Genomic DNA, 20784 nt, shown 5'->3' on the forward strand with positions numbered 1-20784 from the left:
ACCCATAGGAAAGATTTCCCTGTACAGCCTACCCATGGTGGGCCATCCCTGCACCTTGCAGGAGAGAGGAGCCCCTGGCTGAAATCTCTTACATGGCTGCCAGTAACAGAGCTATTGCAATATGCCATCTTCAGAGATATCGTTCCATCCTAACACTTCTCAGGGGACAGGTGGGCTGGGAAATATGAACACAGAGTGAGCAAGTAAGAATGTAAGTTTTCAAAAACATATTAAATGCTCTAAACTACCAGTTCTTAAGCAGGCAATAAAGGATTGTATGCATCCATGTTCCAGAAAAGTTTTTGAGAAAGTGAGAGACCCACTGTCTCTCATCACCTTCTCCATTCCCTGGGTCTTTAAAGCATTTTGTCAAACAACCGTGGACTTTCTTTTTTAGAGATGAGTGATCTACAGCACAGGAAAGGCCACAGAATTTTAAAAATTGAGAACATAAACTGAGATCAAATATCTTGTCTCTCTCTCCTTTTTAACCTGTCCTCTAAGGTATGGTCTTCTCTGATTTTCATTTTTCCCAAATATCATATCTCTGAGAGAATGAACAAAATATAATCCCTCTTCATAAGCAATGGCCCACACCTTCTTCAGATTGGAGCTGAAGATGTACTTCCCCTTACATATCCTTCTGATTTTGTATCCTTTAAGTACTGCTTCCTCATAACTTACAATTCATAAATCCACCTGTTTTTGTGTAGGCATCCACTGTGCAGAGCTTGAGGAAGGCATAGCACCAAAGCTCTGTAAATATATATTGACTTGACAGAGTGAGTCTATGTCTTTTCTACTCCCAGTGTGTGGATTCAGAGCCCCTCATAAGACAGAATTTCTTGAATGTGAGAAGTGTGTCTCTGTTGCTTCCACTATACTAGGAGATACCCATATCATTTAGTTGATTGCAGCTCCCATCACTCTTCAGGACACTTATTTTCACCTTGCAGTCTAGCCATTCTCACATTCTCAGTCCTTTGCATTTCCCATTTCCCAAATACACTTGATTATTTTGTGCTTCAGTGCATTTGCTCTCATAGCTTATTCACTACAAGAGCCCTTCTTCTCATTATCTGCATAGTAAACTACCCTTAAAAAAAATAAACTGGTTTGCCTCAGCTATGAAGATTTTCCTATCCTCCAGCACTCTCATTTCAAAAGAATGAAACACTCCTTTCTTTGAGATTCTTTTTCCTGTTCATATATCTATTATATGCAATTATTTGTTAAAATTTATGACCTAATAGACTGTAATTTTCCTTCAAGTCAGGATTATTTTTTATTCATGCTTGCACATGGTAGACATTTAATAAGTGTCAGTATAAAAAAAACTAAGAAAGGGAGGAAATAAATCAGGAGGGAATATAAGAGGAGAGATGCAAATAAAAGAAATAGGAAAAGACAGAGAATGAAAGTATAAAATGAAAAAGGAAAGCAAAAAAATAATATACCAGTGAATAAATGATAATACTTACTGAGAAATTCTTATAAACTAAATCTCTGTAGGTGCTACAAAGATGCCACAGCGCCTGTCTAAAGATCACAGGACTTATTATTTTCTATTGCAGTTGCTTCCTAGACCATGTAAAGTAAAAACTGGTAAGAAAGAGAATCTCCTAATTCCTTTTCCTCTGTGGTGGAGAATGTGATTCTTGTCATACCTAAGTCCTTCTTACCTGGCAAGCTTCTGCCTGATCCCGAAGAGCTTGCATACTGTTTCCAAAAGCCTTCAGATCCACTAGAAAGGCCTCATGCTTCTTTAGAAGAGCCTGAATTTGTTGATGGGAAAATCATCAGAAGCAAACACAGGAAGAACACTAAGCATCCCTGGGGAGTGTTTCAACTATTGTTTTGTGTTGTACTTATTGTCCTAATTCCTGGTAAGAGACACTCTCCACATATAATAAATTTTTTAACTCTAAATTTGCAAGTATCAAGAAAATAAGAGTTAAATGAACAACAATATCAATATATTTGCTTTAATCAAAATAAAGTCAAATTGCACAAGTGTTTTCTCAATACACATCACAGCTGAAAGAGGATACTGCTGAAAACATTGCTTTGTAGGATTAAATATTGGCATAACTTTAGATGCCCATGTCAAGTATTTCTAGTGCATAGGGTTTGTGAAATACTATACTGGCTGACCATAGGACAATGAGCAAAACAAAGAAATGGATATAAAGGGTAATTATGACCTTAGAAGTTCTTCTTGCCCCAACGTGTCTGTCTGCCTGGCTTTATTACAATAAAGTAATTAAATATGTGTTAAAACTATGGTTGGTTTGTGAAATCCCAAGCTCAGTCTGGGAAATTTAGGATGGGACCAAGACAGGCATAGATGTCTGGTCATGCCTTTTTGGGCTTAGATAATCTCTAAGAACTATGGCTCTCTGTGGGGTTAGGAAAATGTGGTGTATCTTTTGGGATTTCTGTTAACTCAGGTTATCCCAGCAGATGAAGGCCAAAGGTTATCACTCTGGAAACTCCGAAAAATCTGAGAAAACCTGTAGTTGTCACACAGTCTAATCAGGTTCTAATTTGGTACTAATTTGGTGAGTACTAGACAGTATCCTTCCCTGTGCCCACCTTACCCCAGCTGCTTCTTCATCAGCCCCATAGTTAGTGTTGTCTACTATAGGTTCCCTCTCTCTAATCCATGCTTCTGCTTCATGCAGGTCAGCTAGGTATTGCTGGAACTGGACATTGGCTTCAAGATCATTCTGCCGTCTAGCAGCTCGAGCCTGGAGAGATTCCATATTCTCATTCAAACTCTTGACCCTAGAGGCCACATCTTCTGCAGCAAAGTGTCCTATAGAGTAGTTATAGAAAAGGAGAATTTTACCCTCATTAATATCCACTATACTTTAATCCTTTTGGTGAGCTGGGAGAGAGAAAGGGAGCCATGAGAATGATGCTGCATGTAGTCAATGTGACATTTCACCTAAGTTCCTGGGAACTGGGATGTCATAAGTGAGATTAAGCATCAATAGATGCTAATGGGGGATAGGGTATATGTGTGGTGGTGAATTGGGTGGTACAATCTCTGATATACAGACTGAAAACAAAATAGCTATGTGTGGGTACTGCTCAAAGTTCCAAAAATGTGTATTCTCTAGCTTAAGCAAAAAATTCAGCAGATTTTCATTTCTTTTTTTTAATATCAATGAATTAAAATTCATTCTTAGGATTGTGTTAAGTATGTTTTTTAGAATTTGGTGAACACCTCCACAGATAAACCAAGAAAATACAGTGAAGTGTCAGCAAAAATCAACCAGCAGATTTTCATTTTTACCCATAAAAGATTTATTACTGCAGAAATTGTTCTCCCATCCTAAACAACTAGAAAACAAGACACAGTGTAAGAAACAATGATTTTCAGAAGATAGGCAGAGGAGTGTGACTCCTGAGAGAAGGGAAAGAAATGAGCTATGCCTTATGACTGCCACAGTTTATGCCTGGGGCAGTCTGTAGACTGCAGTGCTGGGAGGACTAGCCCAAATAGAACTAGCAATCACACCATTCTGAGGAGACAGAGATCAGAGTTGGGGGAAGACAAGACAGCTAGAGCTTGTGGAGCAGAGTACTGAGAAGGGTGCTGTACTGGGGATGGAGTTTTGGGGATACACATAGAGGTCCCATGATGTATGTGACTGATTACTCTTTTGCACACATGTGTCAGGAAGCTCTTCAAGGGTAAGGAAAAGAAGACTGGAAAGCAGTAGGCCAAAAAACTCCTAAGGTCACATAGGGCTGTGAATAATTAAAATTAGCTCCCACCAAAGTGGAAAGATATTATAATACATGAGGTAGTATCCTCAGAAGGGTTATACCTTAGTAGTGAACTAGTCTCTAAATTAGTTCCAGAATAAAAACGTCCCTGGAAGAACCATAAGAAAGCAGATCCAAGAAGCTCAACGATTGCAAAGCTAAAGAAACAAAGACCACTACACCAAGTTATACTGTAATCAAATTGGCGCAAATTGGTGAAAACCAGGGATAAAAGAGTCAGAGGGAAGAAAGACCTTACATACAAAGGAGCAAAGATAGTAATGAGAGAAGACTTCTCACCAGAAACTCTGCAAGTCAGAAGACAGTGCAGCAGCATCTTTAAAATGCTCAGAGAAAGGCAATATCAGCCAAGAATTTTATATTCAGTGAAAATATGTTTCAAAAAGGAAAGCAAAAGGAAGTCTTTTAGACCAAAACAAAAGCCCAGAGAATTTATTATTAGCAGGATTTCACTACAGGAAATGTTAGAGGAACTTCATGCAGAAGGAAAATTATACAGGTAAAAGTATCAAAGTAGATAAGGGAATGAAGCCCAAAAATTGAAAAAAAAACTTCTCATAAATCTGGCACAGTGATGACAGGTCAATTCAATCTGAATCATACATACCTTCCTCTACCATTTTGTTTCCCCTCTCTGTTATCACTTGGATGCGTGGCTCATGGCTGGCAATATTAGCCTGGATGACTTGGTGTCTGTTCAGAAGATTCTTGGAGGAAATCAGATCCTTGCCTAGAGATAAAAATAATTTCAAGGTCGTTGTTGTAGTACACAGAATAATAAGAAGCTACTGTACTTCTTTTTAACTCTTGGACCTACAAGTTCTTCCCAGTGAAGTTCATTAAGTGGGCTTCCTAAAATTTATGCTGTTTGTCTGAATTAACTCTGCTCAGCTTTGTTCTTCCCCTTGCCTCTTTGTACTAAGAAAATGCATTATTCTACAAAAGACAATGAATAAATCACTCTTCTCTTTGGATGATAAGTAGAAAGGCACGTAACTCTTCAGCTCAAACTTCCAATAATTTCATGCAACCAATTTTCTTTCAATATACTGTGGTATAAAAAGCAGGATCTTCTACTTGCTTATTTTTATGGATGCCAGAAAATTATTAAGTCCTCTAAACTAAAAATAACTGTTTTGTAGTTTTCTTTGTAAAGATTAGACATAACTTACAAAAAGTGTCTCACTCGTTGGTTAACACTAACAAGCACATAATAAATACTATGTACCGTTAATTTCCTGCTTCTAAAGTCCCCAGTTCCAGCTGTCTACTTCATCCTCCCTGTCTCCCGTCCACACCTCAACTCTCTTTCCTCCAAAATTTTCTTCCATATAGTTCACACTAAATGTCTCCAGAAACCCTCTATGCCTGTCTCTCCCTCAAAGAGATCTTTTCTGTTCTAGGATATTTTCCCAGACTAACCCCTCTGTTGTCATATGATCCAGCCTCTCACAGATGTACCCAATACATGTATATTAAGTTTGCATTATATTTATGTGCACTTTTTTCTGTATTTCAATGCAAGTGTCCTGGCACTAACAATGGTGGACTGACTGATTCCAAAGGAAAGGAAATTATGTACTTTATCTGCTGCTTCACCCCTTTTATCCTTGTAATAGCTCATACATATCCTTGTGATAGCTCCCCTTATAAAAGGGAGTCACTGACAATATAAACAAAAACACTTGTGACCTCAAACGCTAACCATGACCGCTCAGCCAAGGACCTTGGCAATAACTTAGAGCAAGTAGCAAAATGATGGTTACTTTAGCTCTTCCCAGAGGCCTTAAATTCATGGCATTTTTCATGTCTGGTTTTAGGAGGAAAACTTCTCAGGATGAATTATTAAAAAATCTTTATTTTTTGGAAAGCAGGAAAAATGTTCAAGAGTCTAAGGAGAAAGACCTGAGGGCAAACTTTGCTACTGGATCCCAGATCCCTCAAACTATCTGCAGACCTTGGTCTTCTCCTTATGGCTCTGCCTGCTCGGGCTGTACGGCTGTACTAACCAAGGTAGGTAGAAGCTGCAGAAGGTTCAGTCTCTTGGATCCAGGCCTCCTCATCCTCTGTGTCTCTGCAGATCTGGTGCAGGAGGAGAAGGTCGATGAGCTTATTCTTCCGGTTGGCCAGTTGCTTTTTCAGGTCTTCAAACCGAGACACCAGGGACTCCTGCCTTGCCCGTATGTCCCCAGCACTGGGATGGCCTATTTCTTCAAAATATGCTGCCAGGTCTGTGAGGGTGTCCACCTGATCCTGAGGAAGAAATAGAATCGGTGTCAGAAAATCCCATCATTCAGTAGAAAAGGATGAGAGTTTGGTATCTGGCATGGAGGGCAGGATGGGGGGTGGGTGGTGATGAGGAGAATCAGCTCTATACGTACTCATGTTTAAACTTCTAATCAAATCAGTGAAATAGAGTGGGAAAGTTTGCTACACTAAGAACCAATTCTTCAAGCTAAAGGCTGTTTATAAGAAAGGACAAAATATGTGTAGAATGTGCCAAAGAAATCAGGGAAACCAGAACGACAAAGGCTTGCTTGTTTGGGAGTAGTGATAAATTGAGGCCCCAAAGAAAACAGCAGGAGGCTTCTTCTATCCCAGTTCCCTTTCCAGCCTCTTTCTCACCCTTTAAAATGAGCTGGAACTGTAAATAACAAGGAAATTTCTGAGGCTTACGTTTGTTGCATAACAGGAACCATGCCTATGAGATGAAATGTGACGTTACAGAAACAAATGTCCGAACCTCAGAAAGAAAAATTAAAAGGCCTTTCTTTGGCCACTAACTAGTTGTATGAATTTAAGTAAATAATGGTCCCCATTTGGGTCGTATCTGAGAAAGGAGGAAAATAGAAACAGAAGTTTGAAGGATCTTCCTAGAAATAAAATTTTAATCGTATTACTATATGGTAAAATACATACGAGAGATTCGTTTCATCTTTATTAATGAGGTCAACTGTAACTGGTCTAGCAAGAGCACAGAACACAAGATTTTTGTTTGTCTGCTTGTTTCATTTTGTTGTTGGAATGGGGGTGGTGGTGATAAGAGAAGTTCTTCAAAAAATGGATGAGCAGCAGGTATTGGTTTTACTTATTCTATTTTGCCATCCAGTGTTCAACCTACACAGGTTTTGATCTATCTCTTCTTAATTTGGAACAAACCATTGATCATCAATAGCTTCTTAAAATGTATACTCACTTCTCCATAAAGAAATAAAGGCGCCACAAAGAGTTAAAATTAAAATCTCCTACTAGCCAACGGTTCTCATCTCTTAGGACATTTTAACTTTGAAAAACATCATTGTGTAATAGAGTGATTTTCAAACATCATAATTGTTATCATGATTATGGTTCCACTGTACTAGTTGAAAGCTAATGTAGTGCAAGAGGCTTCAGACTAAAGAGATAGACTTGGCTGCTCCTCAATTGCCATTTTATCCAGCTCTTCACCTGTTTTCATAATAGTTTCCTCATCGATATAATAAGGACTTTGGGCTAGAGAATATTCATGATCTTTTCCAGCTTTAATAGTCCGTAACTAAAATTTTTTTTTGCAAGCATGATATCTTAGCCGCTACTCCAACTAGGAGTGTAACCAAGGGGAATCCTATGGGGCCTTCCCGGGACAGATCCCTCCCATACCCTCTGTTTTAGCTCCTCTTTGAAGTTGCCAGGTAATAGTATCTGATGCATATTTCCTGACTTCTTCAGATGCTAATACCAGCACCAAATGGAAGAAATTAACTAGAATACTTGATGATAATGAGCACATAGCCCCCAGACCTTCTGGAACTGAAGGATTAATAATGTTAACTGCCATGTTAGCTCAGCATCAACCAATCAGAGAATTGTGCACGAGCTGATCACATACCCCCACGATACCCCCTCCCTCTCCTGGCCTTTAAAAATGCTTTGCTACTCAAAATGGATTAAAGACCTAAATGTAAGGCCAGACACTATCAAACTCTTAGAGGAAAACATAGGCAGAACACTCTATGACATAAATCACAGCAACATCCTTTTTGACCCACCTCCTAGAGAAATGGAAATAAAAACAAAAATAAACAAATGGGACCTAATGAAACTTCAAAGCTTTTGCACAGCAAAGGAAACCATAAACAAGACCAAAAGACAACTCTCAGAATGGGGGGAAATATTTGCAAATGAAGCAACTGACAAAGGATTAATCTCCAAAATTTACAAGCAGCTCAATAACAAAAAAACAAACACAATCCAAAAATGGGCAGAAGACCTAAATAGACATTTCTCCAAAGAAGATATATAGATTGCCAACAAACACATGAAAGAATGCTCAACATCATTAATCATTAGAGAAATGCAAATCAAAACTACAATGAGATATCATTTCACACTGATCAGAATGGCCATCATCAAAAAATCTAGAAACCATAAATGCTGGAGAGGGTGTGGAGAAAAGGGAACCCTCTTGCACTGTTGTTGGGAATGTAAATTGATACAGCCACTATGGAGAACAATATGGAGGTTCCTTAAAAAACTAAAAATAGAACTACCATACGACCCAGCAATCCCACTACTGGGCATGTACCCTGAGAAAACCATAATTCAAAAAGAGTCATGTACCAAAATGTACATTGCAGCTCTATTTACAATAGCCAGGACATGGAAGCAACCTAAGTGTCCATCATCGGATGAATGGATAAAGAAGATGTGGCACGTATATACAATGGAATATTACTCAGCCATAAAAAGAAACAAAATTGAGATATTTGTAGTGAGGTGGATGGACCTAGAGTCTGTCATACAGAGTGAAGCCAGAAAGAGAAAAACAAATACCATATGCTAACACATATATATGGAATCTAAGAAAAAAAAAGTCATGAAAAACCTAGGGGTAAGACAGGAATAAAGACACAGATGTACTAAAGAATGGACTTGAGGATATGGGGATGGGGAAGGGTAAGGTGTGACAAAGTGAGAGAGTGGCATGGACATATATACACTACCGAACATAAAATAGCTAGCTAGTGGGAAGCAGCCGCATAGCACAGGGAAATCAGCTCGGTGGTTTGTGACCACCTAGAGGGGTGGGATAGGGAGGGTGGGAGGGAGGGACACACAAGAGGGAAGAGATATGGGAACATATGTATATGTATAACTGATTCACTTTGTTATAAAGCAGAAACTAACACACCATTGTAAAGCAATTATACTCCAATAAAGATGTAAAAAAAAAAATGCTTTGCTGAAACCCTTTGGGGAGTTCTGGTTTTTTGGGGCTCAAGCTGAGGTAGAAGATAGATGGCCCCCAGGCTGGACAGTTTCTCCCCTGTGGACAGATACTCCAAAATAGCAGGAGAGAGGAGTTGAACCCTGCCTAGGTAAGAGCTAAAAAACCACATATTCCTCATTCTTGAAGTCAAGGAGACCTTCCAAACTACACATGTGCAGAAAGGCTCCCTGAAAGTAGAAAGGAAGAGGGCGCCACCCCATAGTAGGTGATGTCAATCTACCCATAGGCCTCTTTGCTAAAATCCATCTTGGCTAAGAGATGTGCATGCACACAAGGGAGAACACTGAGATATACCAAATATAGACTCAGAACCAGAAAAAGCAAGATGATTAGCCAAAGGAAACCCAGAAGAAATGCCCCATATAAGTGATTCAAACTATCACGAGGGCGTGACTCTCTCTCTGAGCCCACCCGTGTGTCTATCCACACATACTCATTTTCCTCCTAATAAACACTTTACTTGTTTCACTACTTTCCGTCTCTCTGTGGAAATTCATTTCTACACAGCTGATGGGCCAGGGCCTTGTCACTGGCCACTGGTCCCTGGTTGTCTAGTGGCTAGGATTCAGTGCTCTCACTGCCTCAGTCCGACCTCAACATCTCTCCGGGAACCGAAACCTTGCTCCAAGCTGCTACAGGCTCAGACCATCTGAAATCAAAGCCACCCATTCTTGCATGGCCCTGCAATCAACCTTTCTCTTCTCCAAACTCCGAGATTTCAGTTTGTTGGGCCTCACTGTGTGTTGGGCACAAGAGCTTGTGTTCCATAACAGGAGAACAAATTCCTGGTGGTTGAAATTCCAAACTAGGGTCAAATACTCCTACTTATTACATGTTTACACATGCTGTTCCTCTTCTTTGTATGTTTTTAGTTACTTTTCACCAAATCTTTTCTTTTCCCTTCTTTGAAAATCTGTTCCAAACTCTCTTCCTCCATGTAGATTTCAAAGCTATCTTTATATGGTTTTCCTAACTCCAGCCTTTTACTTCAAACTCCATTAAGCCATACCTAGAGCTATGTAAGTGACTGGGTTTGCTTTGTTTATTTCTATTTTCTGTAGATTATTCTGTCTTTTCCTTTTAACCAAGAGTTACCAAAGAGCAGACATCATAAAAGTGTATTGTAACAGGAAAAATCAGTGGGACTTTGTAGGGAAGAGCAGAATAATTTTTAAATACAAGCTAGGATTCCTGGGACGAGAGATTGAGTCAGCTGGAAGTGGATTTCTGCTGAGTTCTCCAGAAACTCACATACAGTATCGATACTCTAGAAACGTATTGGATAAATTTATTTAAACTAACAGTCTGGTGGGATTTCAGTGGGTAACTCTGAAACTAAGAGCCTAGACATCTGCTTCTTAGTCCTGGCCCTGCTATTAATTTTCTCTGTGACATTAGGGAAGTTACTTCACTTCTCTGGGTTTCAATTTTCTTAAGAAAAAAAATGGTACGATTAAAAATATTTTCAAACTTTGAGTTGCAGGATGCCAGAATAGAAAGAGGAAATTTTATAAAAACTTTTATTTTACAGGTGAGGATACAGAGGTGTGAAAATATACACCAAATATCACAGAACTAGTAAGTGATAAGGCTATATATAAAACCCAGGTTTTTGGATTGAGAGTACAGTGTTATATTTAGAAGAGTCAATAAAGTCTTACATCAGCCATGGGGTTCTGAAAAAAGACACAAGGCACCCAGGAGAAAGGCTGGATTAAAGGAGATATTGGAAAGAGGTAGTTGACCAACTAAAAGTTTTGAATTTTTACCTTTGGTTTCCTGCTCTCTCTCTGTTTTTTTTAAACAATAATTACGTATGATCAGTGTGCTCAGAACATATACAGGTGAGTTGGCCTATAATTGGCCAAAGAGCTAGCTAGCAACAAACCTGACGAGCAGCCATGGCAGACTCCAGGAGGCCATGTTTCCTGAGCAGATTCTGTATATCAGCCAGACCTTTCCCATAATCCTCAGACCTAGCCTGCCATTCCACCTCCTCCAGCCAGTGCTTCAGGTCTTCTGCATTATTTTCAAATTGCAGCTGCTTGTTAGCTTCATATAACTGAGTCCCTAGGAAAAGACAGCAAGTATAAGATAACTGATAACTGTCATAACTGATCCTCATTATATGCTAATACATGTTACATCAATTTAAGGAGCAATATAATATTTTGACCCTCCAGTGGGAAAAAGTATAACTGTCTCACATGTGATTATATAAGAAATTATCATAAATTTGTAGAATTCAGATTGTATTTGTTTTTGAAGATAGTAGTGTTCGCAAAACAAAGATAAACGATTTGTTCATTTCTTGTTGAGGTATAGTGCTGCTATGTTAGATTTTAACTATCTTGGGTATTTTCATGTCACTTGTTACTCTCTATTGAGACCTCCTTTTCAAAGGGATTCAAACACAAACACTGTGTTTTCTGAGAGAAGTATAAAACTTGGGGTTGGCTCAGTTTGAAATTTTGAAGTGTCTTTTCCTAAATATCTTTCTCAGAACTTTGCTAGGCCCCTCTCTTAGTGCCTCTCCTTCATCACCAACCACGCCTTACAATTTTTTCTTCCAGAGAATATCTTGATTATCCACATTGTTCTCAGCTAAATTCTTTATTCTATGATCTTATAGCAATTATTTGTGTTATTTCTGTGAAGCAATTACTATGATGTAGAGTAGCAGCAACTTATTGTTACAATCAAGTTGAATTTTTTTTTCCTAAACCAAAAATCAGGATGACATCCGACAAAATCAGTATAATGTATCTTTTCTATAACCAGGGCAGAGTCATGTCTATAGATGATGTTTATAACAAGGGGGATATAGACAGAGAAACTTCATTATTGGTGTTAATCATGGCAATTGATTAATTTTCCAAAATAAAAGGTGAAGTTAAATTTAAGTAGAGGTTCTTCAAGCAGACATGGGAATTTTCTAAGAGCTTACAGCAAAGCCTGAACATGCTCAGATAGGTAAAATAAGTCATCAAGCCCTATTCATAAGAATAAAATATCATGGGAACATCATATGGGGCACCAACAATATTTTAATGTCTAATTTTATACCCTGGGTCAGAAAACCTTGTTTCATCTATAGAACCAAAATATGTATAATATAATTTAAGGACACTAGTTTTAGGTGCATAGCCAATACTGAATTCATGGTATCTGAATATTTATTCAAGAGGAAGAAAAAAGTGAAGAAAACAAAAGTAATTTCAGTTGAAAAGACTTACATACATGAAGAAAACATAAAATTGTGTTAATATATAGTGTGATATATTAATCACACTAATATATAGTGTGATTATATTAATATATAGTACGATATATTATCACACTAATATATAGTGTGATAAATTTAGGTTAGATTTTTAAATTTCTTGACCAATACAGGAATACACAGGGAAACAAATGAGTAGCATCCCTTCTTATAGAAGTCACTAGGTAAACTCAAGGTGGTAAAGATGAAGAAGGTGGGTTTCAGAATTTAGGAATTTGTTTTCAACAAGGCTCTGCTTCTAACCTTTCTGTGCTGTAGCCTCCAGCAATTCCGTCCAGAGTTTGGCAACTTCACTCAAACGAGCATCCACACTTTCAGAGGCATAATGATTGCTCTCAATCATCTCCTGGCCAGTTTTCTGTATGTTATTGAGCTGGATCTCATTAGCTGCCAATTCTTCTTCAAAGACTTGCTGCTTTTGAACCTGGCTCTTCAAGTTCTGTGTATCCTGAGACAAAATGAAAACAATTAAGGAAAACCATTCCTTGAAGAATGAGGGGCAGACATTCTGAGGACAGGAATTTCTTTTCACTATAAATCTAACTGAACTAAGAAGAGGATATAAGGCAGAACTGTCCTAGTCCAAGTATAGAGGCAGAAGAGGCTTAGGAAACTGTGTGACCAATCCCTCCTCTATACAAATGACAGACGTGGCTAATCAACCCCTGAATTTATTTCTGTTGAGTCTGGATATAGTCTGAAGACCATTTTAAATACGACACCCCATGCAAGCACTAACAATCTATTAGAGCTGTCATGAAAGATGGAGATTATTTTCCATTCCTGTCCTAGTATATGAAACATCCATCCTTTTGTCCCATATACAGAAGATCTGTTTACCCTGCATACACTGGAACCATAACTCCTCAGGAGAACACAAGCACATAGTGCTGAGTTTTACAGAATGAAAGGTACAGATTAGATGCTCAAAGTTCTATAAAAAAAAGTGAGAACAAAAGCATCAGAGGTATACATTTAAGACTAAATGATATTTAGAAGTAAATACTGTGAATAGATATTGGCCTAGAAATCAAGAGACTAATTCTAGCCCTGATTATAAATGCAAAAATTTGTGAGTATATATGTGTGTGCATAATAGTTTATATTGTGAGTGAAAAATATGTGTTTTACACAAGCAGAAGGTAAAGAAACCTATGTATGGCTCAGAGATAATTCAGAATATTTTCAAAGTCAAACAAACTAAGACAGGAGAGGGAGAGAATTCAAGCCCAGTTTTTACCTTCTCCCAAAAGAATTCATGCTTCTACCCCTTATGTTAAACTTCATTCTAAACATTGATTCTTGGCTAACCTTGGGCAACTCACTTCACAATTCAGATCCTTGGTTTCTTCATCTGTAAAATAAGGAGTTGTTCCTTTCCAGCTACAAAACCACATAAGTCTATATTATATCAAACCATTAGGTTACTTTTGAGTTCCGGGTAGCTTGAATGTACATTATGATTAGACATAACATTTTCCTACTATAAGCGTGCAGAGGGCAACAGAGGGCTAAATAAGGAGAGTTCCTCCGTTTCTCCGTTCTGTTAAGGACCACTGGAAATTGTGCCAGAGAAAAGGGGTGATGGGCAACAGGGTGTAGGAAAACCAGAAACTTGATGTACAGTCTTGGAGGAGTCATTGCCCTTCTCTGAGTATCTGTCTCTCCATCTATAAAATGAGGCTCACCAGCTGAACGCTATTGTCCTTTCAGTTCCAAAACTAATTCCATGAAATTCAGTCCCAATGAGTATGTCCAGGGTCTGCAGTTTGCAAATCCTGCCTACCTTGTAATCTTCATCATCTGCCAACTTTTTCTTCTTGTTGATCCAGTTCTTTAGGTCATCTGAGTCCTGATACAGTTGCTGCAGAAGCAATGAATCCTCCAGCAATCTGCGTCGAGTGGCAGCCCTTTCACGTAAAGCATTCTGTCGGGCCAACAGCTGCAAAAAACATAAACAAACTCACTGTCAGCAAAATCAAATATGGATACATGAGATTCACTGCCCACCAAGGTTATCATGCTCTAACACTTTCCCTGATCCCGTGCATAAGCAGGCAGAGGCACATAGGGGACCTTGGACATACCCCATCCCGGATAGCAGCAATGTTCTCTGAATCATAATGGTCATTATCAATCAGTTTGGTTGCAGTCTTGTCTAAGGTCTGGAAAAAGAAAAAAAAAAGGAGTGGTTTTCCCTCAGTGGCCACTGAGTAAGTGGCCACAGTTTGGCTAACTGTTTAAAAAGGAAGCATGACAATGTTGGAAGTAGACAAGTTTCAGGGTCAGAAGATCTAGGTCCTACTTCTGACTTCTGTTATAAATTGTACCTCAAAATGTATTGTATCTCAGGCAGGTTAATTACCTTCTCTATGTCACAATTTTTTTTTAATCTAGTTTACAGTAAATGAATCCTGATGTCACTACGAGGTGAATATCTGATCTAGTCTTAAATTTTTAAGAGGAAGCATTATTGATATAGTCACATCCAGTGCCACCAGTCTCTATCATCTATCTATCTATTCATCCTTCCATCCATCATATATCATATATCCTTTTATCTACATCTATATAGCTACATGGGGAATGGAGTCACAAATTACAGACATGAATTTTTACTCATATTCATTCATGATTCCCAAAATTGCTAGGGCTCAGGATGGATTAATTGATTGGGAATAAGAAAATGATCTAAAATAAACAATAGCATTTTATGAACTGTAATTTATTTTACACAGTTAGCTTTTACCAGTGGAAATCAACTTAACAAGCATATGGACTGGGAATGACCATATTAAGCTCTGTACTGACTGAAGATTAACAGAGAAGACTTGGAATTTTGTTTTTAGTGTGGTTGTTGCTGCTGGTGGTGGTATACATGCACACGTACAAGGTTAAAGTCAGCACTGTCCTACGGAACATACAGTAGATTGGACAAATAAAGTCTTCCTCACACTTCTCTGAGACTTGCTTATGTATTGACATAAGACATTTTCTGGGACATTGTACTTACAGTTCACAGGAAGACTACAGTAGCATTAAATGAGAAACACATAGATGAAGGTATACAGGAAAAGATAGATACTACTTAGATATCTAGATATTACTAAAGAAAACCAAATGGAGATATTATCAGAGGAGAAAAAATATAAAAAGTAAATAATACATTCAAACTTTTAAGTTATGATTCTATGTTGGATATGGATCCAATAGTTTCTACTTATACTGCAGAAAAAATAAGACAATCATGCACTTCATCAGAAAATATAAATGGCTCAAATCTTTAAAACTTTCTAAATATGTTTTGTGGAATACAAATGTATTGATAAAATATGGGTATGATTATTTTTCTGGATGTTTTCTCTTTAAAGAACAACCCTCATGTTATGTCTGATAGTTATGAGTGATTCTAAGGATTGGTATTATATGAGATGATATGTACAAACATGAAGCCAATACCCAAACCAGGGCCCATTTCTTACTGTGATCTTCTCCTCCTGGGCAGTAAAGACTTCCTCAAAGTCATCATGCTTCTGAAGAAGGGCTTCAACACTGCCCAAGGAGTTTCCCAAGTCCTCATTTTCCAGGAAGGCCTATAGAAGACAGAAAGATACATCCCAGCTGTACCTCACTGGTGGGAAACATTCCCTTTGGAATATCTCTGAGAAAGGAGTAAGGAAGGAGGTGAGGGGAATAGAGAGCAAGGTGGGAATTAGCACAAAGTAGGAGAGGAGATAGAGGCTAACATTTAGCAGCAGGAGGTTCAGATTCCCTTCCCAATCTTCTCATACAACTTTATCACTTTTGTCTCTGTGTCTGAACCAACCAATCTAGGCACTATTCTGAGATCTCAAATACTCAAGAGGACCACTCACCTCCTCCAGGAAATCTTTCGTTAACCCTGCCTGACTCATTACATTTTCTCTTGCTGAACTCTTAACAACTGGATATTCATTTCACCTCATGTTCAGTAGAGCTTAAAGACTCTCTGCTTTGTATTTAGGTATTTTTCTGTGCGTTTGTCCATGAGGGAATTTCAAGAGTCTCGCAGAGAGGGCCAATCTTTTCTCCTCCTTGTGGCTCACCCTCCAGTTCCCGGGTGAACTGAAGTGGTTGTAAGGATGTTGATAGTAGTAAATAAGGAGAAGGAGAAATGGCTTCTGGACACTTTCTGAGCCCCTTTGTTACCTCTTGTCTACTCATCCAACTGTCCACTTGCTCACTGTCACGGTAGAAGAGGTGTAGTTCCAGGCACTGCTCATACTGCTGCCAACGCTTGTCCCACAGTTCCAGCAGAGCATCCCAATGGGAGGTAAGTACTGCCATCTTTGGAAAGGAAGAGATAATGTGCCAGGAAGATACTAATTAATTTATTTTATCCTACATTCACTGAGCATCTAATAAATGCAAGGTTTTTTGAAGGATACAAAAATGAATAGGAAATGGGATTTTCTCTTAAGGCTGCAACATCTAAGTGAATCACTGTAGTATAGGAAAAATGGGATAAATACCATAACAGAGGTACACCACACTTAATATGTATAAATAAAGAAGGAAAGATTAATTCAGATTTGAAGAAGCAGGGAGCAGAAGTATAGAAAGTATTGTATCAAACAAAGATTTGAAGGGCAGGGAGGTGTGGATCGGGATTGTAGGAGGACATAATACCACAAGCAAGTAATTACTCCAAGTAATCATTAGATTATACGAAGTGCTCCAGAGAAAAGTGCAGTGTCTAAAAAAGATAAACATTTAATGAAATTCAAATTTATAGGGCACTTAAATGATCAGATTTAGAAGTTTGCATTCTATTCCAAAAGCAAATAAGAACCATCACGGTGAAAGTGACATTCTCAAACTCATAAAAGCCTTTGTTTCTGCCCAAGCATCTGCCCAAGTAATTCCAGCTTATTAAAACAGCTGCTGTGTTAACTCCATTAAAAAGACAGTAACAATACTCAGAATCCCAGGATAATAGGTAAGTTTTCAAGGATTTAGGGTCCCACTATTCCTTTGGCAGGAAATAGTTAAAAATAAAAATCCGTAGTATAATTTTCCCATAGAGTTCTTGATGAACTGAAAATATGGTCATCTCAACCTTCATCATATAGCACTCGGGGCTGTGCTTGGAATCTAATGATATGAAAAGAGCCTGCAAATCTTATTTCAGTTATCATCCCAAGGAGTTCCTGTGACGCTGTGACTGGAGTAAAATGTCTCAGGAATCAGGAGGTTTACGTGAGCCCTTGGGATCTAGGAGGTTAGGATGATGGCATACCTTAATCTTCATTCAGTGGAATTCTGAGTGTTTAAAGCTTTCCTGTTGCTTAATGGAGATTTGAGAAACAGAGATATAGGAAAATCAGTTTGATTTGAGGTTGTATAGAGGAGAGAAGAAAGGGATCCATGTGCCAGGAACCATGCTAGGTACCTTAGGGAACCCAAAGATGAATAAGGTGCAGTCCTCAAAGAATTCACAATCTAGAGATGAGCATGGGAAAGTGATAAAACAGAGCACATGTGACAAAGCAAGATGGTATGGAGGCTTCAAATTAGGTAGAAGGTAGGTGATGAAATTAGTTAGGTTGATGAAGTAATGTCTCAGAGGTGAGGGAGCACACATCAAGTCCTGAGAACTTCAAATGCCTCAAATTAGCTAAAGCAACATATGAAGGAAGCAGGGTGATATTTGAGCCCACATTAAGATGTTTATATGTCTTCTGTCCTCTTTCAGAGATTGTCATATTAGTATGAGATTAAGTGAAGGCTTAATATGTATCAAAATTTCACAAATTCTGTTAAACTAGATTACCTTATCCATGACTTCATCAGATGCTTCATGACTGGCATTCAGCAGGGCTTGACCAGTCTCCTTAGCAGATTGAAATCGGTCATCATAAGAGTCAATCTCATGCTGTGGTCATGAGACAAAATGTTTTAAAATGCAGCAAGAAACCTTCTGGCATTGTTGGAAACCGCCCTCTTCCTCCTACTGGGGAGGCCTTTCCTCTCTACCTTATGCTGCTGATGCCTGTCCAGTAGGGCTTCCCCACCAGTCACATCTGTGGGCAGCTCATCAGCATTGATCAAAGCAGTCTTCTCCTTCATCCAGCCTGAGAGCTCATCATAGTCAGATAAGAACCGCTGGTACCTGAGGGAAAGGTAAGGGAAAAGACAGGAAGGAGGAACCAGATACAAATGGACTTTGAACAAAGAGTCAGGGTTGGGTTGGGCTAAGATGTACAACATGTGCCTTGCCTTAATCCTACACCTTCCATTCCTCTGATGTACTTCCTATTCCTTTAGCAGTGCAGGTTGTAAATCCTTCACTCCAGGTTGTATATTCCTAGGGCAGATGTGTCATTGTGTGATGAAGCACTTGGACTTGACATCTCCAACATCACAAAGTCACATCCCAGATGCACTTGAAGTAGAATAAAGTACTCACAAGGAGGCCAATAAATAAGGACATAACATAACCAACAGGAAGCCTAAGGGACGACTAGAGTTAGGGTTAGGAGCCCTCATGTATTTTAGTTCACCCTTCACCATACCAGTAAAAACAAAAACTACAAAAAAAGATTACCTATTCAAAAAAATCAAAAGCTCACCAGTTCATTTTAAATCATATCAATAAGATAAACACTATTTTCTGGTGATTTTATAACTAATCATAAAAATTAACTACTGAAATGTTGTCCAGATTTTTTGTAAGCTGACCTACATTCCAGAAATAATTCTAGATTTATTTTGTGTTCTTCAGCTTGGAAATTAATTCCAGTTCCTTAGCTAAGGCCAGGATTTTAACATGTTTCTTCAGCTAATTTTTCAGTTCCATGGACCACTTCATAGCTTCTTACAACTGTACAAACAGAGGAAGACAGGAAGGGTACAGGTGAAAGGAGATGTCACGCTGAGGATTATATCAGCCTTCAAAGGACTTCTCCTGACAAATAAAAATTTCTTTTGCCTCTACTGAGCAGGCAGGAGGGCTGGGTCACTCATTATTTTACTCCTTTCACTCTTTTATTTCTGCTTTTGATGTTATACTTTGACCTAGAGATAGGTAAAGCAGTAGAGAAGAAGGATTTCTCACCTATAAGAAGCCTGCAGCTTTTCATATCTGCTGGTAGCCAAAGTGCGAATGTGCCCCCAGTTGGAGACCAGATCCTCTTTCATCTGCTGGATCTGCGCTGCATCTGAAGGATGGGAAAGCTTCAACTTGTCTGCTTTGGCACATAACTCCTTCACCTTTGGGATAAAAAAGAAACCTAGTATGTGAAGGTAGTCAACCGTATGGTGATGGATGGCAACTTTGTAGTATATACGGATGTCTAATTATAATGCTGTACATCTGAAACTTATATAATTAAAAAAAAAGATAAAGAAACACAGTGGGAAATCCGAGCATTCTGGTCCTCTTGGCAAAGTTTTATGGGAAGAATGTAACATAATAATCATAAGAATTAGAATAATTTATTAGTGCTTTTATATTGATATATTTATATTAATATACTCATGTAACTATATTAACAATAACAATTTACTGATTACATTTTGTCTCTCGTTGTGCTAAGCACTTCATATGCATTTTCTTGTTTTATAGTCTTCCTTTAATAATACTGTGAGGTAAAACTATTCTTGCTCTCCTTGTATGTGAAAACTGAGAGGTTGAGTATTTTATTTGCCCAAGGTCATTGAGCTAGTCAATGTCAGAAGCAATGTTTAGACATACATCTGTCCTTCATTACCCTCTATACTAACTCCATAAACATTATTGTGGGAACCAGAAAGACATTTCTGCCAAGGAAAATTGCTGCCAAGAAAATTTCAGTAATGTCAGGCCTTTTTGAGCACAATTCTTGAGGAGCAGGCTTACTAGGGCAAATTCCACATGTTACCATTAGTTCTTCTACTATACCCAACTATAATTAGGTGTTGTCTAGGATTTGAGATTTCATTATCATTATTCATTAAATCATGGTATTTTATCATCCATAATTAGAAAAAAAAAAAGACCAAAGAGAAAAAATGAGGAAGAACAAAAGAAGTAGAATGGTGAAATCATTTTCAGAAACGACCCATGCACAGAGCTATGATTAAAGCATAGCAAGTAGGGATCTTCCTGTGGGCTGACTCCACTGTAGAAGCTCAGGCGTAATAAGTTTAAGTTATAGTTAAACTGTGACGGGAAGAAGTAAGAATGGGAATCATTCAAAAAAACAGGCTTGCTCCAATTTCTAGTGTGTCTATACCTACTGTAGGTATAGGAACCGGGGTTTTCCAATTTCCAGAAGAAAACCCAAAGGTGGGTTTAGTAATGTGTTGTTGTTGTTGTTTTAACATCTTTTTTGGAGTATAATTACTTTACAATGGTGTGTTAGTTTCTGCTTTATAACAAAGTGAATCGGCTATACATATACATATATCACCA

General features: G+C 38.3%; 1 protein-coding gene across 5 annotated transcripts in view; it reads right to left on the minus strand.

Annotated features, from left to right (window-relative positions):
* The window catches only part of SPTA1 (spectrin alpha, erythrocytic 1), a 66156-nt gene that overhangs the window by 36864 nt on the left and 8508 nt on the right, over positions 1-20784 (minus strand). For all 5 annotated transcript variants that reach the window (XM_067713956.1, XM_067713945.1, XM_067713977.1 and 2 more), the window contains exons 7-19: positions 19447-19601; positions 18366-18501; positions 18163-18264; positions 16539-16676; positions 15833-15943; positions 14438-14515; positions 14137-14292; positions 12594-12798; positions 10956-11137; positions 5808-6051; positions 4406-4528; positions 2601-2818; positions 1683-1775 (exon numbers count right to left, since the gene is read on the minus strand). In XM_067713956.1, the coding sequence (XP_067570057.1) occupies positions 1683-1775; positions 2601-2818; positions 4406-4528; positions 5808-6051; positions 10956-11137; positions 12594-12798; positions 14137-14292; positions 14438-14515; positions 15833-15943; positions 16539-16676; positions 18163-18264; positions 18366-18501; positions 19447-19601 (1941 nt within the window). The remainder of the gene's footprint in view (positions 1-1682; positions 1776-2600; positions 2819-4405; positions 4529-5807; positions 6052-10955; positions 11138-12593; positions 12799-14136; positions 14293-14437; positions 14516-15832; positions 15944-16538; positions 16677-18162; positions 18265-18365; positions 18502-19446; positions 19602-20784) is intronic.

The sequence above is a fragment of the Pseudorca crassidens genome, chromosome 2 (genome assembly GCF_039906515.1).
Source record: "Pseudorca crassidens isolate mPseCra1 chromosome 2, mPseCra1.hap1, whole genome shotgun sequence".
NCBI classification, from domain to species: Eukaryota; Metazoa; Chordata; class Mammalia; order Artiodactyla; family Delphinidae; genus Pseudorca; species Pseudorca crassidens.